General features: G+C 37.7%; 1 protein-coding gene across 3 annotated transcripts in view; it reads left to right on the plus strand.

Annotated features, from left to right (window-relative positions):
• dlgap1b (discs, large (Drosophila) homolog-associated protein 1b) overlaps nt 1-27463 on the plus strand; it is a 138070-nt gene that overhangs the window by 96084 nt on the left and 14523 nt on the right. For all 3 annotated transcript variants that reach the window (XR_015847598.1, XM_088322286.1, XM_088322285.1), the window contains 2 exons: nt 25190-25545; nt 26980-27059. Coding sequence is in view for 2 of the 3 variants with exons in the window: in XM_088322286.1 (XP_088178412.1) it covers nt 25190-25545; nt 26980-27059 (436 nt within the window). In the remaining variant the exon portion in view is untranslated. The remainder of the gene's footprint in view (nt 1-25189; nt 25546-26979; nt 27060-27463) is intronic.

Raw genomic sequence — 27463 nt, forward strand, 5'->3', positions numbered from 1 at the left:
TTATGTTAGAAAGGATCTGCTAATGCTAGCTTCTCTGGTTGCTAAAGCTAGCTTCATTAGCTAGCAATCCACATCAGCATAAGCGGCACAGCTTTTGTATGGCTCTTGCTACTGAGCAGAAAGTAGCGCTAGCCACAATAACATTAGCATACTTATTTGCATCATTTAAGAAATTTGAGAGATTTTTCGAATATTATATTATAAAAAATTTCTTCCTGACAAGTGTCCCAAAACTTTCTGTTTCTCTGGCGCGCTGCAGCACCAATTTGACGTTCAAAGAGCGATGATCAAAGTCGTCTTTTCAACTGCGGGCACAGAAAAAGGACATCAATATTAAAACTCCAAGTGGCTGCAGCCTGTGAAAACCAAGAAAGCTGATGTAATCTATTTCCCACGTGTGCATGGGTGGGATGTGCATAAAATATCATACATATGTATACAGTATACTGAAAGCGAAGGCTGCGGTCATTTTTTTTTTTTTTTCAGAAAAGCCTGAATCTTCTATTCAGGAACATCACGCCATTGTGAGATGCACAATTGTGTGAGAGCGAGCTTAAGCACTGTATGTACCTTCCGTGCAATGCGCAATCAATAAAAAACACATCCAAATGACTTAAAGGGACATGATGCATTATTTAGCGCAACCAGGTGGTAAGATAAACGTCATTTCTAAAAAATAAAAATAAACAATGATTTGAGTAATAGGCATACATGAAGTCAAGTCATGTCATGTTTGTTTGTATAGCATTTAATCACAATAAGTCTCAAAGGGCTGTACAGACTATTATTACACCATCCCCTGATCTAAAACCTACATGAGGGCAAGGAAAAACTTAAAAACCTCAACATGAGGAAAATAAAACCTTGAGAAGGGACCGCACATGAAGTAATCCCCCTCCCAGGATGACCAGGCTGCAACAGATGCTGCAATAACGAATAATACACAAATATAACATTTGGTCCAAATCAGTTAATTGATATGCCGACTCGTGAAGATGCAAACACGCAGGACTTGGTTCTAACTTGAGAAGTGCCAACCACAAATCATCTAAAAGTTATTTTTTTTCAAATCCTCATGGGTCAAGAAATCTGTATTTATTTTACATAGCATTAGGCTCACCTAGAGGGAGCTAACATGATTTTCTGGAATCTTGTTCCTCCGGGTACTCAATTAACTCAAATTGGATTGTCAAATAGAAAAGAGGAAAACTGATGTAGTTTGGTCACTTTGAGTTTCCATAGTGTGTATTCTTCTTTGTGCTTTGTAGCACTCGTTTCGGTGCCACTACACAATACAGCGTTATAGTCAAATATGACATAATGTCCATTGAAATTAGTTATTACAAAGGTACTGCTGGAATTATGTGAAGAATGTGAAATAAGTAAAGTATGTACTTAAAGGTGGTGTCCGCAACTTGAAATTTTGCTACCCTCTGCCGCCATCTCCTGGCTTAAAGTCATATTTGCAGCATCAGTCGGCTTATTCCCCAAGTACGAATAAACTACAGTGGAACCTCGGTTCTGGACCATGATCCGTTCCAGAACCCTGTTCGAAAACCGATTTGTTCGATCACCGAAATCATTTTTCCCATTAAAAATAATGTAAATCGTTTTAATCCGTTCCAACACCCTGAATGTTCACCTTGAATGTTTAACGTAAACATAAAGCTAACCCAGGCTAATCGTACGTTCGCGTTATTGTAATCTTCCGTACGAAAGATTCCCCTAACATGAACGTGTAAAAATTAAAAAATCAGGTCGTTTACAAGTCATTTAGCACCCGGGTCTCCACAACAAGTGGTGAGCGGTTAATTGGAAAGGGGGCTCCGTTCCAATACCCTCAATGTTGGGCTCCGTTCCAACACCCTGAATGTTTAACGTAAACTTAAAGCTAACCCAGGCTAATCGTACGTTCGCGTTATCGTAATCTTATGAATAGGATTTCTTACCTTTGTGGTGGTCAGCAGAAGGCGCTCGCACACCTCCTTCATATTTGGCTATTATTTCTCTTTTAAATGCAATAGTTGTACGCACTACTTTTTTTCACCTTTAGCAACTTTGCTGCTTGCACTGACTTTCTTCGGAGGCATAATAAGGGGCTAAAACACCCGTACACCGCTCAGAATCTCACCCTAGCGTACGCGCTCACGCATTACCGGCGTTCGAACTCCGATTTTTTGACCGAACAGCAAAGCAAGAATTTCTCGAAATTTTTGGTCGGACACCGATTTGTTCGAACTGAGAGGCGTTCGAAAACCGAGGTGCCACTGTATTCTTTTTGGGGGTTTGGGTTGGTGTTTGAACTGTATTTTATATGGGCCTTTTCTTACTTTAAACTATTTTCAGACTACACTAAAAAAATTGGAAGGAGTATGAAATCACTCTCCATCCCTCTTATCCCCTCTCCCTTTCCTACCTCTTAATGTGTTGCAAGTACCAAAAGTAAGATAAAAGCAGATGGGCTCTGTGGGAAAAAAAACTACAAAGGCTCTTTGAACTCAGTTGGGCATTGTTAACACATACATAAGAGAGAAAATATTCTATTTCAAACTTTTAAAGACACCTCAAATGCCGCACCCCACGTTTAAAGATATCCACAATTAAATGATGCATTACAATTGGGCAGTATATTACTGTATTTTTGCACTATAAGGCTCACCTCATTTTTTTTGTGATATGATTTTCATAAATAAGGCACACTGTACTATAAGGTGCAAGGAATCAACCCTAACGTAAGAACTAGGGTTGCATGTAAATACAATTTAATTAAAATAATTCATTTCATAGAACACATAATTAACATATAGGCCATTTGGTTTCATCCCTAAAATTCTTGAAACAAACAGTTACCACGTTATAATCACAAGAGGGCACTCAGAGACCACTGTGTAGCTAAAAGGAAGAACAGGTACGGTTTGCAGTATCATTTAATGCATTACCAACTTTTAGGGTTTTTTCAGCAGGCCTTATACGGTAAATTGTACAATATGCATAAACACGTTTTGTGCCAAAAACGAAACAAAAAAGACTAAAATGTTTTAATTATGTTTAATGGATATTAAATTGGGAAGCACGGCGGTGGTTAGCGCGTGTGCGGCACAGTTCTGAGGTCATGAGATTGAACCTCCTGTGTGGAGTTTGCATGTTCTCCCCGTGCTTGCGTGTGTTTCTTCCGGGCACTCCGGTTTCCTGCCACATTGCAAAAACATGCATGTCAGGTTAATTGACCGGTTTAGATTGTCCCTAGGTGTGAATGAGCTAGTGAGTTGTCTGTCTCTGTGTGCCCTGGGACTGGCTAGGAACCAGTTCAGGGTGTCCCCTGCCCACTGCCCAAAGATAGCTGTGATGGGCTCCAGCACCCCCGCGACCCTCCTGAGAAAAAGCGGTGCAGATAATGATTTACTCGTTTTAAGTTTGTGTTACATTTTTGACTTTTTAATTGACTTATTTATCTATTTTGATTTTCAGAGTTATCATTCATGTATTTATCTTTCAATCTTTGTTTATTTATTTTTGAATTATTGCATTTAGCACAAAATGATCCAATTTACAAAAAAATGGCCTATGTAATATGACAACCGTTCAGGATAAATTGCTGAAACGATAACAATTTAATTTAGGTTAAACAATAAATGTTGAGTATTTGCAGATGTAAAAACTTAAATTACCGTTCCAAGCAGATATTTGTTATTTTACCAGTTTACTTAAAGGCAAATAAAAAATTTTAAGGTTAAAAAAAAGATGAAAAAAAGAGATGAAATGAGATGATTTACTTAACTAGTATTTTTTTGGAGCGGTTGCTCTTGCTTGTGTTGAATCGAACATCATAACTTGGACAACAGCGTCCCTCACAGGCGGCATTTATTACTGACTTGCACATGTTTTATTATTAAGAACAGAAATGTTCCCGTTTTTTTATCCAAATAAAGTATTTACAAACATAATGGATACACCGGAAAATTTTTATTTTTTTTATTTTCCTTTTATCTATTCTTACAGCTCCCTACCCCCAAAACAAGTTAAAAGTGAGGCGTGATAATATAATAACAGAACAAGAAATTAAAGTTCAAACATAGAGTGAGCAAAATGTTTTTTTGACACTTAAAAGTTAAAAGCAATGGTGGGCAAACTCTATTGTCGGGCTGCGTTTATGAATAAGTATGCATGCAGACATGTACATGTTATACTTCATTTTCTATTTTTTTGTTATTTGTTTCGCTTTGAAACGCTCACAATAAAAGCAAAATATTTTATTAGGTACCCGTTCAACGCTTTGGATTTCATATTTAGTTTTGTAGTATTACTGTAGCATTGTTTTAATAGTTCTGTGGTAGGATGTTTGTGATATGACTCTAGGTGTGTTTTGGAGTATTTGTACTATATTTGGTATAAATAGAAATATTTATCTTTTATTTTCAGTCGTGTTGCATCAAACATCACATCCCCAAATAAGCATATCACTTGAAAATAAATATACATGACTGGCTGAAGACAAAGCCTTATAAGTATTACTGTAGTATTTTTGTCTTATTTCTGTAGTAGGATTTTTGTAGTATTTCCATAGCAGGATATTTTGATGGTATTTCTGTAGTGGGAGTTTGGCAGGATATCTGCACTAGGATTTTTGCAGGATTTCCGTAGTAGAATGCTTGTAGTATTACTGTAGTGTTTTTGCAGTAATTCTGTATTAGGATTTTGTTATTTCTGTGTTAGTATTTTTGTAGTATTTACATAGTAGGACTTTCTCTGTATCTCTGTAGATGAATATATAATTTTTTGAAGATGGATTTTTATAGTATTTCAGTAGTAGTGTTTATGTATTGTTATTACTGTAGTCGTTTTTGTAGTATTTCTGAAGTAGTATTTTTGTAGTTTCTCTTAAGTAAGATTTTTGTTGTGTACTGTGGTAGGATTTTTGTAGTATTTCGGGAGTATTTTTGTAGTAACTCGGTTGTATGATTTTTTTTTTTTTTAGTAATTCCGTGGTGTGATTTTTTTGGGGTTTTTTGTGTGTGTTTTTGTAGTATTTATGTATTATAGTGTTACTGTAGTAGTTTTATGTAGTATTAATGTAGTAGATTTTTGGTAGGGTTTTTGTAGTAAGATTTTTGTACCAATACTCGAGATGTGTGTTTTTTAGTATTTCCGGAGTGTTGTTTTTTTTTTTTAAGTGGGATTTTTGTAGCATTTCCATATAATTTTTCTAGTATCACAATAGTTGTATATATGTAGTATTTCTGTTGTAGTATGTTTGTGTTATATTATTACTGTAGTAGTTGTTTTTTGTATTTCAGTCAAAAAAAACATGACTTAACAATAGTTGACACACAAAAGGGCACTGTGGACAAAGATGGCACCAAAAATAACATTTTTTACTAGTAGTACTTTATTTGTTTTATATATATATATATATATATATATATATATATATATATATATATATATATATATATATATATAGTCGTGGTATTTTTACCATTTTTGTTCAGAGGGCCATACAAAAAAGCCTGCTTGTGGCCTACGGGTTGTAGTTTGCGCACCCCTAGTTTAAAGCGTAAAAGAGAATAACTTCTACTAAAATAGAATAGAAAACTTACCTCCTGTTGTGAACATTTGACTTTAGTACCATTATGTTAGAACTTGAATTTATAAAGTATGACCCATTTAAGATATTTAAAGGGACTGTGTATTATTTAGTGCCACTTAGTGGTAAATAAAAACTTCTTGTTAAAAACAAAACAAGCAGAAATACATGAACTATCGTATAAATGTGCAGTATTAAATACTCGCAGGTAAAGAAATTTGACAAAACATGAGCCTTAACTACAAGGAACTGACATATTTGTCGGCCATCTTTCTGCTAAGGGTCGTAGGGGCATATTTTCCTGTGGTGTGTCTTGGACAAGTACAGCCTGTTGGTGTCCATCCCTCCGAGGCTAACAAATGTCTCCACCCAGTCTCGAACCAAGGACCTTTCACGTGTTAAGCACTACAGAAACACCCGCCCATAAAATAAACCTTTTTTGTTTTGTTTTCTGACTTTTCTCATATTATTCATTCTTTTGCATTTGTTTTTTTTCTCTTTTTTGTTCTTTGATTTTCGATTTTTCCCTCTTTTTCAGGTCTTTTATTATTTTCTTTCCACCATTGTCTATTTTGATCTTTTTTCTTTTTGTCTGTTTTTCATCGTTCTCCTATTTCCTTCTTTTTCTGTCTTTTTTCTTCTATTCCCTTTTTACTTTTCTGTTTTTGCTCTTCTTTCATTTTCAATTTTATTTCCCTTTTCCACCTGTATTTTCCCTTTCTTATTTCTCTTTTATCTACAATAGGGTGGGAATAAAAATAAAAAGGAAACACGGTGCACTTTGGTCACTCCGAGTGTCCGTAGTTTGTATTTTTTCCTCGTGATTTTTATCATTCGTTTTTGTTTTTGTTTTGTTTCACTGCGCAATACAGTGATATCTAGTGGTCTGTTATTACACAATGTCCCTTTAATACCCGGCTTACGTTTCTACTCAGGGTTGGGTAGGTTTACTTTAACTGGATTACTTTCAATTACTTTTGGATTACTCCAATACCAAATATGCTAATAAAAGACAAAAGAAACTAAATATGAATAAAATTACTATATTTTGTGCAGGCTTGGAGAGTAAAGGAATACATGGAACGGCAAAAATGATGTTGGCAAGCTGTTCGGATTTATTTTCATTTTGTTTCTGTCGCATTTTATGTTAGTTTTGCCGGAGATCAAAGAGATGAAAGCCAGGAGAGAAAGCTTACCACGTGTTGTGAGTCATCGTTTTATTCATATTTAGTTTCTTTTGTCTTTTATTAGCATATTTGGTATTGGAGTAGTCCAAAAGTAATTGGATGTAATCAAGTTAAAGTAACCCTACCCAACCCTGTTTCTACTTTATTTTTAATAGCGTGAGAAAAATATTGTGTTACCGCTAGATGGCGCAAAAATACACACAGTTCCGTTATTAGAATTTGGGGTCCCCACACATGGTCCTCCGCCCACGTCTCCGCCCCCAGCCACACTCACAAGACTTTATTCCGTCCGGTTCAGCCGTCGCCGACAGTGGCTCCGCTATGGCGTTATTCCACTGTTTCTACGGCATGTGTGACGACTGGCTTCGCTATCGTAAGTAAAACGAAAAGAAAACGAAACTCGTGAAAGAAAACGAGCGACGAGCTAAGCTAAACCAGTTGTGACGCTAGCTACCGGCCGGGTGGCGCTCGAGCGAACCAAAACAGGAAGCGGGGTGACTCTTTTTTTCAGAGTAAACACAAACATTGGGAGTGGATGCAAGTGCGTGTGTTTAGAAATGTATTCAAACATTATCAGTACATTTAATCACAAACTTAAAAGCTTACAATCCACTGAATCTCACTTTTGAACTCGTGCTGACGTGGTGATTTAACGTTAAATGCTTTTAAGTTGAAAAGAAAAACACCAATGTGTTGTTGCCTTGCTTGCTGACTTAACAGCTGTTGTTCACGCCGTGCCCATCCCATTTTTATTGTGCCTATTCATCCTCTAACGTTGGAGATTTTATTTCGTTTATTCTTATATATTCTTTAAATTAAGTTAACACCTGGCAATAACTTAAATAACAAATAACAAACATCGTTTAAATCTTCCAATCATTGTATCTAGAGAACACGCAAAGATAATAACGGTCAACTAATATTTTTTATTTATTATTATCTAATAATAGCTTATTTATTGGTCAAAAATAAAAAGATAGATTAACCTACTTGTGTTTGGTGCGTGATAGCCAGGAATTGTTGAGCCGCCTTCTATTTTGGTGTGTGTGCGCGTGCGAGACAGGTGCCAAGAAATGCTGTGGTGCGTCATACGCTTCCTGGCTAAGAACTACAAAATGGCCGCTGACCTGAACTAAACGGAAAAATGACTGAGACTGATTAAAATAAAGGCATGCTTATTATTATTATTGTTGTTATTATTATTGGTATTATTATTAATATTACTATTAATATTATTATTGATAAAACATATATAATAAAATAATAATTGTAATCATTTCGCTAGGGGAAAAAAACTGTATAGAAAATCATGATTAATTTTTATTATTATTATGACGTCAAAAAAATGAAACCTTATCATGTTAAATAAAATCTGGTTTTGTTTTTATAACAAGAAAGTGTTTTAATTTCTGGCTCCATCAAAAATGTTTGCTTCCCAAGTTCACAACTTTGACAATACACTCTTTTTATTAGAGGTTTTCTGATATTTTGATTTTATTTTACTGTGCAAACGTTTTTGGAACGTTTCTGTATTTAGTACTTTGTTGTTACTTTTCCTCGTTGTATTTATTAATATTTAAATTAATGTAGAACACGTTTAAAAAAAACTCGCATGAAAGAAAATAATCATCTTTTTTATCAAAATGTTAAAATGAACAGGGAAAGCCTAACTCTTTAAAAATAACTGTTTAGTATTTTTCTGACAGGTAAATTTTTTATTTTAAAAAAAATATTTCATAAATTATCAAATTTATCACAAATGTCTGCAGAACATTTTTTCTGGGTTTCTGGTATGAAGTAATATATATAGAAATTATTATTTTTAATATTACATTTTGTAAATGTGATGGATAATGTTCTTTTATTAGTATATTTATTATTATTATTGTTTTTATTAATCATAACAATAATAATAAAAGATTGATACAGTACTGTGTTTTTGTAGTTGTCATTACTGACAGCATATAATACCTCTATGAGATAAAATGTCCTTTCCCTGCACCACCAAAAAGTACTTGTATTTTTTAACACTGCTTATGGATAAACAGAGTTCATTTATTAATTTGAAGCTGATTGAGAAAAGGCTACTAGAGGGCAGCTGAACCTGGTATATACATTATATGTACCCATCTACGTCTTGATTGGCAAACAGATCTACCTATCCACCCATCTACCTACCTTTCAATTGAAGAACAGATCTACCTTTTGATTAAAAATAGATTTACCTATCCACCCACCTCCTACCTACCTTGTGGAAGAAGAACAGACCTACCCATCTAATTTTCGATTGCAGAACAGAAGTACCCATTTATTTTTCGATTGAAAACCAGATCTGTGTGTTTAACTACGATCAAAAAATTGATTTATCCATCTATGATTGAAAAATATATCTGTCCTATCTACCTATCGACCTTAAGATCGTAGAGGATCTATCAACCTACCTACCGTTAGATTGAAAAATGATTCATCTATCTACCGTCCTACTAGGGCTGCACGATCAACGAAAATCTAATCAATATTGTGAAGTGACATTGTGCGATTGTGTAATCACATGACAATGCTGTTTGAGCCTCATGTGAGCACACAGCACCCATAACAAAGCTCCCCAAAAGAGGGCGCTGTTTCTTAAGGTTAAAGCACGTCATTATGTTTAACCATCGTGTTGTCCTTATTTTAAGGACCATTTTTTTGTACCTTTTTTTTTTACAGCTTACACGAAATTGTGAACAAAAAAAACATTTTATTTGGGACCAATCTATGAAAAGTCATAACATTAAAAGTTAAACAAAATATAATTCAAGGGGATTTTTTTTTGGACAACACAGTAGCCAGCCATTTTGACCTGAGGACAACAGGAGGGTTAAACAATCACAAATGAAAAACTAGCACAGAAAGTGCAGGCTTTTTTCCTAAAATTACTGGTCTGAAAAATTGCAATTTTTTTTTCTCCCAAACCCTTGTAGCCCTACTACCTACCCTTTGATCGTAAAACAGATCTATGATCTACCTAACTTATCCATCCATCCATTATCTGCGCCGCTTATCCTCAGTAGGATCACAGGGGTGCTGGAGCCCATCCCAGTCATCTTCGGGCAGTGGGCAGGGGACACCCTGAACTGGTTGCCAGCCAGTCGCAGGGCACACATAGACAGACAACTCACCTGTTCACACCTAGGGACAATTTGGACCGGCCAATTAACCTGAAACCTGGGGAAATGGGGGGAAACCGGAGTGCCCGGAGGAAACCTGCGCACGCACAGGGAGAACATGCAAACTCCACACAGGGAGGCTGGGGTAGCTGGACTTGAGCCCTGAACCTCCGCACTGTGGGGCTGTGCGCTAACCACTCATCCGCCGTGCCGCCCTACCTAACTCATTTTTTATTTCTAAAAAAAGATTAATCTATCTATTAATCTAGCTCTCCATCTATCGTTATCTGTTGCTCTATCTATCTATCTTGATCTCTATCTTGCTATATGAACAAAGGCATATTTCCTTTATCCTCTGAAAAGAACAACTTATCACCGTGTCTTCATGATCACACCTTCTTAGTTTGATCAGGAAACTGCCACTAGAGGGCAGCTTCTATATATTATTCCCAAATTAATTGACAGGAGGCGAGATTATGTTAGTTTAGTCCTGGTTCAGTTTCATCACAGTCACAAAAACCTAGAGCATGTCTGATTTCGCAAGACTTTGTGTCAAGTCAAGACCTCGTCATCCTGGCAACACACGTGATGGAGGCATTTCAGGCAAATAGAATCCGTCGCTTACATCGCACGGCGTCTGACAATGCAGGAATACGTCTTTTTCGACTTTGACTTTAATTACAGACCCGGATGTCTGTCGGCACCATCCGCCTCCCGGCTGTAATTCCGATTCAAAGGCAGAATTTAAATGGTTGGCTTCCTCTCGCACCTGTCTAATGTTGTCATTCCACTGGCTTTGATGCTTGAAGGGTGAGGGCGTGTTGTGGGTAAGGAACAGAAAAGGACCAGGTGGCAACGTTGCAATGCTAGCTGGAAAAAGGAATTTACAGTTTGCTGCTAGCTCCTTTGCGTTTTTTCGATTGCAATGTTCTTTCATAAATTCAAATATTATATATTTTCTGCTTCTCTTTCCAAGTATGTGGGTTTTTTTTTCATGAGTACATTACTGAGTTCAGGTCACAGTTCATGGGTCCCTAATCCGCCATTGTTGTGGAGGCAGATGTCTTGGATAAATATTGCCTGGCCGCGCCTATCCCTCTCCACGCTGTTTTTTGGATAGGAGTTTGCTCTCTCACATGAAACCATTAGTACTGGTTTCCATTGTTAGCAGTTTCAAGAGAAGACTTCTCATGTGACTCCAATACAGCACCTTTATCATCTGGTCACTGTTGTATTAAGTGTGAAGCGTCATCCAGCTCTTAAAAGATGAGATGGCTTGGCATCAACAGGCAGCGACTTGTGTGTGACATTTCTCATGTTGGTTGTTTGGTTGGATCCTTTAACTGCTCGGGGCACAATTACCTGTTGTGTGTCTTGGGGAAGTACAGCCTGGTGGCGCCCATCCCTCTCCAGGCCAACATACGTTTACATTCCGGTTTCGAACCGGGGACATACTAGAACTTAAATCGCTGGCGGTAAACCCTTATTCTTTGTAAATTTAGAGGAGCTCTGTTTTGTTCATATTCACATCGTATAATACGCATTGCATCACATGTGGCTTTTATATTTTTATTGAAAAACTAACTTGGTGGTGATGGCACTATGTTATTTTGTGACGTATTAAAGGCTCAAAGGCTCTTTGTCCGGTAAAATACTTATTGTTTTGTATATTTTCTTACCTAGTATGCAATTTGTATGCATTTAAATGAATAAATAACGGATGGTTAAATAACAAAATGGTTCCTTCAAAAATAAAAGGTAAATGACTTTAAATAAGTTACATAAATACATACATAAAATATTCAAAAAATTGATTAAATTAAAAATACATAAATAGTTCAATGAAATGTGTTCCATTAAAAATATATGAAAAAATATCTTAAAAAAGTAGATGTTAAATTCAGAAATACTAACTGAGCGACTGAGTTTGAAGATCCTATTATTTATCTTATTCATTTATTCTGTGTATTTTGTTCCCGAAGTAGCTCAATGGTTCTTATTTATGATATCATTCCCCCGCTATTTTTTATTAAATATATATATAAAATACATATAATTTTATTTTTAATTTTTTTCAGCACTTGTGTTCTTTAGTATACATCTTTAGCACATATTTATTTATTATATAATATAATTTTTGCTTGTTTTTTGTTTCTTATTTATTATTGTTGTTTTTTGTACTCTTCATATTTTTTTCCTATTAAAACTACATTAACATATATTCTTTATCCTCCCTGTGTCACACTGACGAAAAAATACGATTATTATTTATATTTATTGTATTTCAAACTTTGAGGGGATTTTGAAACACACAACACATGTATTTGTTTGCATTTAATTACAATATTATTTTTATTCCTATATTTTTTAAATTATTATTGGATTTTTTAAATATACCATTTATTGTTCGTTTCAAAAATAACAATAACATTGATATACTTTTACTGATAATGTCTGATAGTCGATGGTTTCTCATTTTAGTGGCCACAAAAACGCAAGCACACACAACAGCTCCATTTATGTTTTCATTTTCAATTGCGGGAATCAAGTCCAAACTGGAGGCCGGTCGAGATAAATCTATCTATGCTGGTGTTCGTAATGACTTCATCCTGTCACGGCAGTCTGAGAATGCAAGCCAGTGCGAACTTGCAGTGGCTTGAATCACAAAATCGCACTCAGCATCTTGTTTAGCTGATTATGGGTCTAAAATCTTGACATTTTTTGCTTGGTAATGAATGATTTGAGGGTTAAAAGTCAACTAACTGCTTGCACGAGTTAGGATAGCTTGCAATGATCGATTCTTCCACTGGATGTCAACATCGCCTCAGTTAAGCTCACTGGTGCAACCTGCCGCAGAAAAATCTTGTGTGCAAATCTTAGGAACGTGATGAAGAATGGGAAGTGTATTACATTTAAAAGTATATATATTTACATTATTTTTCTATTCTGGATTTTTTTTACTTTTTATATTGGTTATTTTTGTTCTGGTTTTTAATCAGTTTTTGGATTTTTTTCCTCTGTTTCTGAATTATTCTTTAGCTTTTTTCAGATTTTGTTCTTTAAATTTGGAAATCACCACAAAGGCAATTAAAACACATTTAATATGCCTCTTTTTGTATCTATTGAAGACTGTCGTATTTGTCGAACTGATCCCAAACAAACATAGCTTGATTGAGCAAATCTGAAAGGGTTTTTCTTCTATAGTCCTGACGAACAATAACAAAAATTTGGGATAATAATATCAGTGTCTATTGTCCCTTTTCTTAATACAGTTTTAAAATAAACCGATTAAACTTTCAGCCATGTTTTTTTATCAGCTATCAAGAGTGCAGTATATTATTGTCTCTCAAATAGAAAGAAAAAATGGTTGACCAAAGAAATTGATAACAGTAAAAATATTTCCCAAAATCAGAAATGTAATGATTACGAAAAAACGGAAAATAAATTTCAGAAAGACAGAATTAAAAAAGGAACAATCCAAAAAACAGTAATTCCGAAAACTGAAAATAAAATTTTGAAAAGCAGAAGAAGAAAAAATCTGAAAAGATGAAATCCAGAAAAAAGAGGCGGAAAAAAACTAAAATAACAGAAAAAAAATATTACACAAAACAAAACAAAAAATGAATAACTGAAAAAACAGATTTTCCTTTACAAATGACAAAGAAAAATATTCCCCCAAGTATATTGCTGCCTGGTCATTCTGGAAGGGAGATTACCACTTGTGTGGGCCCTTCTCAAGGCTTCTTATCATCCTCATGCTGAGGTTTCTGAATTTCCCCTCGCCCGCATGCAGGTTTCCGATCAGATTGTGTAATTGTGGCCTGTAACCTATAGTCTTTTGAGACATTTTGTGATCAAGGGCTCGATAAATAAATGTGACTTGACCGCAAAAAATCACCAAAAACACTAAAAACAGCATCACATTAAAATCAAGACATTAAAGAAATAGCAAAAAAAGCCCCTTAAAAAGTCCCATTTTAGACTTGTTTTTCTAAGTCGTCAAAGTTAGCTTCTATTATTAATTTGTAAACTACAATATCAACATTCTTTGTGACAACAAAAAAGAAAAAAAAATAACGAACCACACATGCATAATACATAATTTTCTGTCAGCATTTCAGCGGGTAGCTCGATTGACCAGCGTAGCACTAGGCTAGTGTTTTGTTTTGTTTTCAAGCAAGGCAGGTTTTATACACAAATATATAAAAACAACTATTTTCAAACTGTTGGGTTGAAACTTTAATAGAGAATAAGGAGAGAGGATATCAATGGATTTTGAACTTGCAAGGAGAAACGGGTAGAGAACCTTCAGATAAGAGAATTCCATTCCCCGTTTCTTACGTTCTCCCCTGAGCTTCCTATTTTTACTACTCAAGGTTACAAAAATAGATCAGCCCTAAGTGGTGTGGGACTTAAAGACCAGCAACATAATTGCCCGATAGCTGCAATGATTTAATCGTCAAAACAACAAGCAGAGTGCTCAATGAGAAACTGGCATCCTAAAATAAACTTATAAACGTGGATGTACAAAACTACAGCTATTCTAACCAACACCCACAACGACATCTACACAAGTTTTAAAGTTTTACGTTGCCCGATTGTGGAAGTGGGCCCTGGGGGTGATTTGATGACAGCCATTAAGAGATGAAGGGCCTTCTGTTTGGCCGTCTTTTAACACAGGAAGTGTAACGTCGCTCGTTCTTGTCACTCCCCCATATAATCAATCCAAGCCTAGTCAGCAGTGTTCATGTGTCTTATTTTTAAACACTCTCATGATGGACGTCCAATTTCTTTCCCTCTGACTTTGTTCTCGTGAGTCTCTGGTTCAACTTTTGAGTGGGCGGTTTGGATTTCTGGCGGTGTGGGAGGGCTTGCAAATTAAAGACCTCTCTGTGAAAGTCCCAGACTTCAGTTACTGTAGTGTGTGTGAGAGAGCCCTTCCTTCTTTTTTTTTTCTCTCTCTCTTTTTGAACCCATCATTAAAAATAAGCCACAGTTCACTCCGATACACATTGAAGTAAGAATGCATCTCCGTTTTTTTTTCTCTCCCCTTTTGCTGCTTCACTAACCAAGCAAGGATAAGGTGGGGGTGGGGGATTTTTTTAAGACCTGCACCCCCTCTCTCGTGTAAGGAGAAAGAGATGAATGGGCAAAGGAATGCAAGAGACAAACGAGTACTCTCGGCAGGAGAGTGGGAATGTCGTTGAGGGTATTGTAATTTCCCCTCCCCTATTTCTCCTCACCCCCTCCTCCTTTCTACAACCTCTGCCGAAACAGAGGTGTGAAAATTCACACCTGAGAGGGGCCAAATACTTTTTCCTGCAAGCTGGCCTGTTTGAGCATCAGTATTGGAGGCGGTACTGAAAAAAAGTAACTGTTTAGTTACTAGTTACTTCATCTAAGAAATTGCGTTCTACCCTAGATTAATGACACCCAAAAGTAGCGTGTTACTCTGAAAATAACATTCTAGTTCCATATTACCACATACACTCACAGTGAAGCTGACCCCTTAAAACTGGTTAGAAATAGCCACATAGTAAAATAAATGGAAGGAAACATGTACACCAACCTGCAGAAGGAGTGAAGCCTTCATTTTTCTCAATCTTGTGCAAATTTACAAAGCTGAGACACTCCATGTCCATTTTGTCTTTTATCTTCAAACTGCTAAAATATTTCCTTCTCCATTTCTGGGTGATGTCTAAGATGTTTTCTTGTTTTTCCAGGCACGGTGTATTGCAAAAATTATTTTGCAAATAAAAATTCAGCACCCTTACCATAAATTATGTGCTCACATTTATCCCATTGACTTTGTTGTTCCCGTATAAGATGCCTCCCTCCCCAGACGCTACCTACCATTCGCTACTGATGACGTAACCAAATATGCGCAATGAAACTGACCCCCTGATTTCAGTATTTTATTTTATAGTCATGAATATGGCTTGGATGCGAGTCTATACGTTACAGATAAAATCAGTTGAGAGAAATTACACACCCTCCTACTTGTTTGAAATGGCGCCATCATAGCTGTATTTAGTTGAAATGTGCTTGAATTTTGCGTGAAGTGCTTACATATGCTTAAAATTGTTTTCTTGTTTCTGAAATGCTTAAAATGGCGTCACCATAGTTGTATTTAGTAGTATTTTCAGCATTTGTAAAGGAGCTCGAAAATGTTTGAATTTCAATGTTGTTGTTTTCAAGGCTTGAAAAGTGCTTGAATTTTAGGTGAGGTGCTTGCTTATATATGCTTAAAATTGTTTCCTTGTTTCGGAAATGCTTGAAATATTGTCACCATAGTTGTATTTTCAGCGTTTGGACAGGAGCTTGAAAATGTTTGAATTTGGTACGAAATGGTACGAAAACCTGTATTTTATTCCTACATTTGAACACGCCAACCAGTTTAAAATGTGATCATCATTAATGGTCGTATACTACTTGCAGAACTAAGAAAGAACAGTTGAAGAACAAAAAACGATTTACTCCCAACACTGGTGAGCACTAGAGCGAAGTTTCTGTCTGCCCCCATCCCCACCTATGGGTTACCTCCCCCAAGGCGAGTCAACACACAGAGGGCCTTGACGTCCGGGTCCCAGATGGGTTTTTTTTTTTTTCTTAGAGCCTATGGCTATGGATTAGGACCCCTGCCATTGCAGTGTCTTCTTTCCACAAGACCCGCCCCCTCCCTTATTCAACACCATGTGGTCAAGACAAAGAATGTCCGAAAAGGACAAGGCAGGGCAAGAGGAAGACTGATGGGGGCAACAAGTAGAGGGTGATGTTGAACAGCATTCCGTCTTGGTCATAAAATAGAAATCTTCCGATTACCTTTTCGAGATTTTTTTTATAGGATGGGGTTGAAAAAAAATAGGTGTTTAATCACGAGTGGTATTTAGTTTGGGAGCGGAGGGAGGAAGGGGGGGACCTTTGACCACATGTTGCTGATTTTAAATGGAAATGGCATGTGACGCTTCAGGCCACAAAAAGTATTGTTTTTGCTCCTAAAGTTTACAACTTTAGTTTGCCGACTCTTCCATCATGAGACCTTTTGTTGTTCTAGTAGGCTTTTTATGATATACTGTATTTATTCATTTATAATGTGTACTCGTATATAACACGGTGCATTTTTATCAACAATTATTATACTTTTTATTTTTTAATTTTTCTCATCTCAATCTAAGCATTGTAAGTATCAAATGTTGTTGAATTAGTGCAGCCATGGTTAAAATCATTTGACAACGTAAATTATGAATACAATAGTAGCATAACACTTACAATGTATTGATTTCATGTTCTTAAAATTTCGATTCATCATCGAATACACCAACACATGTAATGTTTTTTTTTGCGTTTGTTTATACCTTTTAGGACAACTTTCTATTTTCTCAATTCTTTAACATTTGTCTCTGGTACCATTAGTAAAATAAATTTAGGATAAGAGAAAAGCTAGTGCGTCATCTCTATCACGGATGTTCTAGTGGTTAGAAATTGGCATTTACACCACCATGACCCGGGTCGGTTCCAGTCACATTCAATGTTTTGCGATTGTGGTCAGGGATATTTTCGACCGGTCAGTCATTGCACAAATACAGTAATACAGTATACTACTGTAAAACCTGTGTATGACTCGCACCCAAAGTTCCTTTTTTTATGTAAAAAATACATTTGAGGGACTGATTCTGATACTTTTGTCAGTGATAAACAATGCTTAATGCTTTAAAACGATTGATATCATTCAAATGAGTCCAAATGAGGATAATTTTCCTGCTGTGACTCATTTATTGAAATTTCCTTTTTGTCCTCCGTATTGGAATGTCTCATCAACCATGCTCAATGTGCCTCTGCGTCAATCCCTGCCCCCCAACCCCTTCCTCCTTTGCTCAGCAAACAAGAAAACTTGCATTAACCAATCAACAAATGAACCAAAAATGAGTGAGAGGACCAAAAAAACATTTGTGGAATATAAGTTTGAAATCGGCCAGAGTTTTACATGATATGGGAAACGCTGCAGTAATATAAATGGAGCATGTTGTTTATCCTCTGCAAAGACCGACTTCAATGTCCACTCACACGTTGTAAAAACCCGTCAGCGCTGACTCAGTCACACATTTCACTCTTACATTATTCCCTCTCGCGTCACGGCTGCCGGCGCCGGTGACACGCGATTCGTCAGGAGGCAGAAGCACGGCTTACTTAGAGGGAAAGCATGCGTGAGATGCGTGGGCGCGAAAGGGCTTTAGCTAGCGCTCGGGTTTCCGCGCCACAAAGCAGCTGGAATGCGCCGGGACACCGAAAGCCTCCCAAAAGCTTAAATTGTTCCTGCTTCAGGGCATGTCAAGTTTCAAGAAATGTTACCCGTAGTTCCAATATCAAATCGAATATAACTGTTGACGCTAGTCTTAGAACTAGGGCCGTTTCTCATGTATACTGTTACAGTATCAGCACTTTTAAGAGGGGCCTGTTTTTACAAGTGGGACTGTTTCGCTCAACAGGCTGTGCTAAATATAGCGCTGTAAAAATTTTCTACACACACATAGAGCCAACTATTGTGTCTGGCGTAGCTTACCAAGCCCCTCAGCCGACCTCGAGTACCACGTGGCTTAGAGCCCAAGGCCAGCCATAACATAAGAATCTCGAGGAGAGCATACAGGAAGTTATTTAGCACACAAGCAAGAACATTTTTGGAGATAACAGAGCCTCCCTCCCTCAATTCTGAACTATCAATTGTTGCGAAAACTTAGGTGATTTGGCCACTTGGTGGCAGTGATAAGCCATGCGTGCAAACTCAAAAGCAAAAGTGAGATATGATTTAAATCGTAATGAAATAACCAGCTTTTAACACACTAAAAATAAATGTTCCTTGAAGTTGTGCATATACAAGTGGGTGCGTATTTTTTGTTAGCATTGGGACGCTCAATTGACTTAGTGATGAAAAAAATATATATATGTTTAAACATTTTTAGGCAGAAAATGAAATGTAAAATTTGAGAAATTGAGCTGTTCATTACTTGCTTCTCAAGTAGCCAGAGTTAGGTGGTATTATTTGTTTCTCTCCTACAATACTAAAGTTTTTTTGTGACACCAACAAAGAAGAAAAAAATTAGACAAACTAATCGGTACAATTGGATCCTGAAAACTTTTAGCATTTAAACTGCTGCTAGTATTTTTGTTGTTGTTGTTTTCGACCCCCAAAAAAATGCAGATTGCATATTTATTATATATATTGTCGGGCAGAAAATCAAATTAAAATGTTGGTTCTGGCAGTTCTTTTTCCGTTACTGTATCCTTAAAATGAACTGCACTAGTGCGGCAGCGATCCATTATCCCCAATCAGAAAATTGCTGCAAGCAAGAAGGTGTTTCTGTCGGGAGACGTGCTGTCCTGGCCTTGTAAAAATTAAACGCACAGTTGTGGCTATAATCCTTTATTCCTGGATGACTAAGGTGAGAGCAGGGTCTAGCAGCAATTTAATTTTTGTTTGGGCCACTGAAGAATGTTTTTGTGGCCCACCTGAAATGAACTGCACTGTTTTGGCCTTGATCCATTATACCCTGTGGACTGTTGCTGAGAGCAAATTGTTTCATGCATGGTGGCTCTTTTTTCTGTTTCTTCTGCCCAAAATAAAAAGCACGTATGCGGTCTTGAACCATTATCCCCGGTCGACTTCTGCTGCAATTGGGGGCTTGCAGAGGACATGTTAAAAATGGAGGTTAGGGGGGTGGTTTCCTTAACTCATTTTCATATATCACGGGCCATTCTGGTCACCATTATCCATGATAAACTAGGGATTACAGTAATGGCCATCAGTTTATGTATGCTTTAGAGTCTTGAAAAAATTGAGGAATGATTGTTTGATTCTGGGGAAATAGAAATCATAAGTCAGATAAAACTTGATAATGTCGTGACCTCTTATTGTGATTTTCCTTGCCATGAAAATGAGCCCCTGGCGTGCGTTGTGTCGGTGTAATGTCACCCGCCCAAAAACTTTTGACCAAACCCGTTAGTGGAGTTTGGTGGTTATTTTATATCCCACAATAGAAAGCAACCAGCTTTATAATTCCCTCAGTGATGGCAGGCAAGTTGCAGCTGCAGCTACGGCCCGTCAAGGTAAACAAACGGCCGACAGAAGCCAAACCGACCTCAGCCTGCCCTCCTGGTGTGGATGCCAAGCCCCTCCGGCAAAGTTGACGGGTGTCACTATGGCAACCCTATCACAAAAGCTGTCCAGCTGGCCCGCCCATGTTTACGTGCATCGGGAAAAGGAAAAGACAAATGGATGTGTTTGTGTGACACTGGCAAATGGTGGACCTTTATCCCAAACACGGTGCAGCTGGGCTTTCAAAGACAGCCCACCAAGCACCCCCCTCGTCCCTTTTTTGTATTTGTTTGGATGTGCTCGTTTTCCCTTCCGTCCCCACGTGAGGGAGCTCGCCCATGTTCCATCTGCTCGTTTTTTGGGGAGGAACATCTCCGAACCGACACACTCTAAGAAAAGGAAGTCTATTTGGGTTATGAAGGCTCTGAAATCTCGTGGGGGAGGGCGGAGGTGTTTTATGATTGGTCGGCAGTGGAGGCGAAGGGGGAGTTCACGCCGATGTGTTGGCTTTTGAAGCGGGGGGGCGCCGTCATTCAGAAAAATCTGCCAGGCTCAAATGAGATTCTGCATGTTCCCTGCCACTGAATGATAACACGAGGGGGTTGTACGTGTTTTTGGAACATTGAGGTTATCAGTAGCAACATATTCATAACCATCACATGTTAGCTTTGTTTTAGCAAATCAGGATGACGAAATAATAATGGATTATAGGAACAGAAAGTACCCTGTCTGTAAGCTCTTCTCCCGGTCCTCGTTGCATGTACAAAATCCATTGATGTTTTCTTGCCTTTTCTGAGTTAAACTTAATAGTCAGCTAGAACTATTCCAGGTGACAATCCATAGTGGCCTTCTTTTTTTCTGTTTTTTAACACATCCCAGAAGCGCAAAAATATTACTCCATTGGCAAACATTTTGCAATTTTCAACAATTTTTTTTCATTTTTTTCTATAATTTAAATGTATAATTGTACTTCTTTCATTTCCCTTTTAGAGCTTAAATCATACATGGATATTACTTAGATTACATCTGAGTTACAATACTGTTAAAGCTCCAATGAATAATCTTTGACCACTAGATGGCACTGTGTTATTTGGTCAAGGGAGGGCGAGTGCCACAGTGCACAGTGTGGCGGCATTCTGCTGGAAAAACATGGCGGCGACCGAAATATGGATTCCACAGAGTAAAAGAAATACAAATACAAACGGGTAAAAAGAGCTGTCAAGCCTAAATAAAATTATCTATGCTGGCCCCTGCTCGTGGCAAGATATGTTCAGGTGTAATGGATGGTGGAATATTTTATTACCCACAATCCACTGAGGCCACCAAGCACAGAGCCCGTAGTAGTGAGGGTTTATAGAATACAGTTACCTAACCTTCCTATGTAGCATTTTGTAGCTAACTGTTAAAGGCTAATGCTGACAACCCTTCAAGTACAGTATATTTGTGTGTTGCTACACAAGTTGTCGTTAATGACAGGACACTTTCTTTCTTTTTTAACACTCACACACTAAAAAATACGTAAGTGGAGCATGTGTGGCAATGCTATATTTCCATTCAAGCTAACATAACCACTTTATCGTGGTTGTAAATTCTCAGCTGGTTGTCAATTTATGTGGTTTTTGGCTGATGTGTTTGTGGTATCTCGTTGCTGTGAAGGTCGGCAGGAAGTCTGTGGCCTGCATTGATGTGGCCCCCACAGCCCCCTCCATCCATCGATGTCACGCCCAGCTCTCGTTTCTTTCTGGCCTCGTGTTTACTTAACCTGTCTGGGCTTTCCAAACAGCTGTCATCCTCTGGAGCGTCTGGCCAGGTCCGCTGACAGCTTCTCCCATTTTCTTATCTGAGTGACTTTCAGATGACTTACGGAGGGGGCCACATAGGAGCCCAGAAAGCGTCTGACATTCTATCCTTTGAACCTTAGCGACAGCCTGGGGGGGCCTCGCCCGGTGTACTGGATGACCTTTTGTTCGGAAAAGCCTGCCATTATTTTCCCATCGGCAGCTACAAACGTTATGTTTATGTTTATTTATGTACAGTAATCCCTTGTTTTTTGTGGGGGTTATATTCCAATAAAGTCCCTCGATAGTTAAAACAGTCAAAGTCTATTAGATATGAGTTACATATAATATATACGACTGTAACAAAATAACAACTGTAGATCTACATATAAAAAATGAATTTAAATGAATGACTAAACGGTCTTTACTGTCTAATAGTAGAATGAAATTGGAGGTCTTTTCAGTGCAAGAAAGTTATGTAAAGAGCGGCCGGCTAGCTGCAGGGATCCTTGGGTCGGGCTTTGACTCTCTGATGATTAAAGTACAACTTTAACAATTGTAGCGGTTTCCCACAAGTTTTATCTCCAAGTCAACCATTTCATGGGTAATGGATCTAGCGTTAGTGAGAAACTTTTAGGCAGAGGTGGCTTTTTACATCGCAGCAGCAGGATGCTGGACCTGGTGCCATGCTTTTACTTCATCTCCTGACGCCGCCACTGTCTCTTGCCGGACCCGATAACAATCCACAGAGCAATTGCTTGTGATCAGCATTTCTTTGCGCTCCTCTGACTTTCCTCAGAGTCCGATTTAATAGATTTTTTTTTCAATGTAACGAGACGCTTAAATACTGTCGCCATGCTCTGCAGTTTTTTTGGGGTCGGTGGACACATTGATTTGTCCGCCCGCCTTGCTGTTTGACAGCATACACCAGCCTATCACGGTCACGCACACAGACAGTCATGCCCAACCAATACGCATGCACGCATACACACACACACAGTCCTTGGTGACCTGCTCTTGTGATAGCAGAACACAAAGCTTTTACTGCTATGGCTTTCATTTCTCTTTTTCTCTTCTTTTATTTCTCTTCTGAAATTAATGTTAAAAATCCCTAAAATAAGCAAACTTTGTCAATAATAGCAAATGGAAAATAATAGCAGAGTGGAATAAAGTACACAGAGCTGCACAAAAAGAAGTAATGGACTTTCTTGCATCTGCTTTGCGGCTTCTTTTTGGGGAAGGCTGACGTCATCCCTGTTTGAAGTGTCGGTTCGGGTGTCGGCCAAAGTGGGCACATGTGGCAAGTCTATGATGTCAGCATCTCTAGAGAGAACGCCGGCCTCAGTTGAGGCTCTAATGGTTTTTGGGCAAGGGCGTGGTTGAACAGCAGCGGCACCCGCTCGTTTGCATCCTTCTGAAAGTTGGAATTTGTTCTTACTGGTTTCATTGGGCTCAAACTGCATAAATGTGGCAGATAATTTGTCTAGTATTGCTTTTGCCAAGAAAATTCTCATGAGAAAAGCCGTTTAATTTCATCTCATTATTACACTGTTTTTACTCATTATGCCAGAAACAAATATAAGATAATAGAGAAAACAGAAAGTTGTTGTTTTGGTCATTTATTTATTCTGAAATGTATTTTGAAAGTCGTCCTGAGAGATATTAAGAAATGTAAAAAAACACGATGAGGGAAACAACTCATTGGTGTATCTGATGATGAAACAAACATTGTTGTTATTGTCTTTATTTCATTTTTTAAATAATTTTGAGTCAGTAAGTCAATCAATACTAAAGTGGGGTAGATTTTTTAATTCATTAATTGGAATTTGGTTGAAATGATCTGCTGGTGGAGCAAGAAAACCTGATTTGTTTAAAACAATTCTTTGCTGAATTTTCCCAGTTACCAATGGGCAAAATGATCTGCAAATGTATATACTCATAATATACTCAAAAATGTTTTATTTAAAACTAATTTTACGACTTCAACGCTGACTAACTCACGTTGTGTCACACTTGAGCGCTGAGCCATGTAGATCAGTGGGTCAACAATCGGAATCTGTAATCCGGTTACAACTTTGACACTTCCCCGAAATGACCTTAATCTAAAGCTCTTGTGGACTCTGACTGTCCTTCAAAAAGACACTACACTTCCCACAATGCAACACTGCACAAACACAAAGTCACGGAGTCAATTGTCTCCACAAGGAGTTATTGGACTTCTTCATTTGTATTTATGTGGTATTGTTAACATATTTGGGAATTGTGTGAATGTATGTGAAAATTTGTTTAATTTTGCATTTTTAAGTGTTTACATCTTTTTTTTTAAATTGTATTCCAAAATGTATCAAACACATTTACATTGTTTTTGTAAACTGCTTTAAGGAATATTTTAGTTTTAAACATAATGGGAATCCTATATGCAACTAAATTGTGTAAAACAAAAAAAACCCTTATTTTAAAAATGCATTAGATATATGATCGATTTTTAAATATTCATGTATTCAAAATTTTGTTTTTACATTTTCAAAATGTTTTTTGAATAATTTCTTAGAATGACATTGAAAACTAAAAAAACAAATATCATATTTTCATTAAAAACTACTCAAATTCATTCAAACACAGAAATCTACTTTTAAAAAAAAACAATTTTAAATTGAATTAAAATAGTATAAGAATATAACAAAATAACGTTCCTCCATCATACTTTTTTTTGGCCGATGGAGAAAGAAATAGAGGTAGATGGATAAACCTGGCCACATGCCTGGGTTGCACCAGGCCTCATGGCCAAGGAGACAAGGCCGTGGATCCCGGCCTCCTTTGTGCCCATTGTCCCAAGGGGGCAAGGCCTCCCCTTCGAGCGTGTGTGAAGAAAATGAGAGAGAATGGCGTTTGCACCTCTCTTTTAAAGGCTGTTGATGTCAGTCATTGGAGGTATGTCCTTTTACTGGTTGGAGTTCCTCTTTATGCTTTTCAAAAGAAAGTTCTCCAATTGGTGGATTAAGTGATTATAGGCAAAATTTTATTTGGACACACAATGGAATAAATCCTCTGACATAAACAATGACATATATGCAAATAATTTGTTTGATTTCAAATGCACACTTTGAAATGAACATCTTTATCAAACCACAGGAAAGTCTGGTCACATCCTGTGAATGAATTGTGGGTCTTTTCGTTTTCCACATTCAGTGGTTGGAAAATGTTGGGTGAAATGCCTTGGTAGTGGGACAGTCCCCTACATATACCTCACCGTTGTTTGTTATTTTGACTATTATGCTTACAAACCTTGTCATTCTCACTATTGGCGAGTAATGTGGATGCCCCCTGACTCCTACACTGCCCACCCACGAGGGTCTCACAAAATCCTATGTTTAACACTGACTAATTCTTCTTTCCCTCAGTGTCATCATGTATCACCACCTACAAGAAAACCCCGCCACCCGTCCCCCCTCGGACCACCCCTTCCAAGCCTTTCATCTCCATCACGGCGCAGAGCAGCACCGAGTCGGCCCAGGACGCTTACATGGAAAGCGGTTCAGGTCTTCGCAAGGGTATCAGCTCCCAGCCAGGACTCTCAAACTCCACTGAGAGCATCGATAGCATGAAGGCCCTGACTGCCGCTATCGAGGCGGCTAACGCTCAAGTGCACGGCCCGGCTAGCCAGCACGTCACCGATAGCACCAACACACCTGATAACCAAGATGACATCAAGGCCAAAAGGGAAGCTCTTCGGAAGTGCCTCTCCATCGGAATCCAGGTCTTAAATCTTATCCCAAAAAGTTCTATTGAACAGAAAATACAGCAGGGTCAGTGTGTATTATGACTGGATGGGCTCCAGCACCCCCACGACCCTACTGAAGATAAGTGGTGCGGATAATGGTGGAAGGATGTCGCTGTACCATATCATGCAACCGAAAACAAGTGCTAAAAACCACAAGAAAGAATACAAACCACGGAGAGTCAAAGTAACCAAAACCCACCCTTTTTGTCTGATTTTGAAAAAAGTAAAAAAACAAGAAAAATGAAATGGACAAAAAGGGGCGGAGGAAATAAGAGGAGGAAAAAGTAGAAACAAATTGAAAAATAAATCAGGAAAAAAGTATAAGAGACAAAGATAAGCAATAAAGAAAAAAAACAGAGGTGATTGGAAAAAATGTGTGTAAAGAACATTCCAAGCAAATAAACAAACAAATAAAAGTACCGTTTTTCAAAAAACCTTTTTTTTTACACGTAACTTCTATACTGTCAAATAAAAATCTAAAAAATAATCTTGCTACTATATAGCACTATTGATTGGTTATCTAGAGTATTATTAGTTGCCAGAATTGGGCACTTGTGCAGATAAATCTGCTTTCTATGAGAACCTGATTTAGAAAAAAAATCTCAATTCTGCCAGACAAAAAGATTAAGGAGGGCCCGCATCGGGAAAAGCTTGATCCCGCTGCCATTACCCTCCTTAACAACAGGCCCTGCTGACCTGTTCAATCAGTCTACCCTTATTATCTCGCACTGTCATATATGTTCGTCATTCTTGTGTAATGTAATGTTTGTTACATCTGCCGATACAGTCGGTGGAAGTAAATTTCCTTAAGGGAACCATTAAAATAAATCTAATACAAAAACAGTTATGCACTTATGTTCAGTGTGACAATACATTTTTCACTTTTTGCCATTTTTGTTTGTATTGAAAATTAACAATTAATTCTGAATGTTTCAAAATTATGCACTTCCGGTAATATTTTTTCACTATCATGTGGACGTTGTTGGAAAACAAAAATTTGGCGTAAAGATGCTTTTCTTGAGCATGGTGAATAATTCATTTTGTGTTGGCGTTGGAACGCTGCTTTTCACTTGTGTACAACTTAAACAGCAATGTTATTGATGCCCAGGAAGACACAGGCAGAAAAATGGCTGGTGCAGTTGTTTTGCCAATCAGAATGCAGAACACAATGCACTTTAAAAATCAGCAAAGTTGCTAAACCGCGGAAAGTAAACGGCGATACAGCGAGGGATTACTGTATTCTTAGCTAACAAAAGGCCGCCAGCTTAAGGCTAACGTTTAAACTCGTCGCATCTTGCCAGAATGAGGACAAAGCGAGCTCTTGTTTACCTAGCTGACCCACGCATGCACAAACACGCCCGGCAGATTTCCACCGGCACGTCGATTGACAGGTTGTTTTGCTGCCAATAGGTGGAACCGGAGGAGGAAGGACCGGAAGAGGAGCGCTCCAAGTTCCACTCCATCGGAATCCAGGTGGAAGATGAGCGCTGGTGAGTGAAAAGACAACAATGCACACGGCAAACAAGGGAAACCTGAGTAGCTTGCATGTTTGGGAACCACAGATTCTGTTTTGTGCATGTTTTTAATTTCTCATTTTATATACAGTAGTCGTGAAAGTTTAGATTAGAAAAAGAACTCACGATAGGTGAAATCTGTGACTGAGAAACCTTTAATATTTTTACAATTTTTGTATTCGATTATACCAAAGAACAATCCCTTATTTTACAGGCTCAAGCATTTGTTTAGGAAATACAGGTACTGTGTTAACGTTTTTATTTAATAACTACTGTACCATCAAATATGATGGATAGAATTGGAAATGCATAGTTACAATTTAATGACACTGCATACGGTAACTGTTCTGCCTTTGGGAAACATAGAGTGGTCTTCAAGT

The sequence above is a fragment of the Urocampus carinirostris genome, chromosome 18, assembly GCF_059441175.1.
Source record: "Urocampus carinirostris isolate Australia breed hairy pipefish chromosome 18, RoL_Ucar_1.0, whole genome shotgun sequence".
Lineage (NCBI taxonomy): Eukaryota > Metazoa > Chordata > Actinopteri > Syngnathiformes > Syngnathidae > Urocampus > Urocampus carinirostris.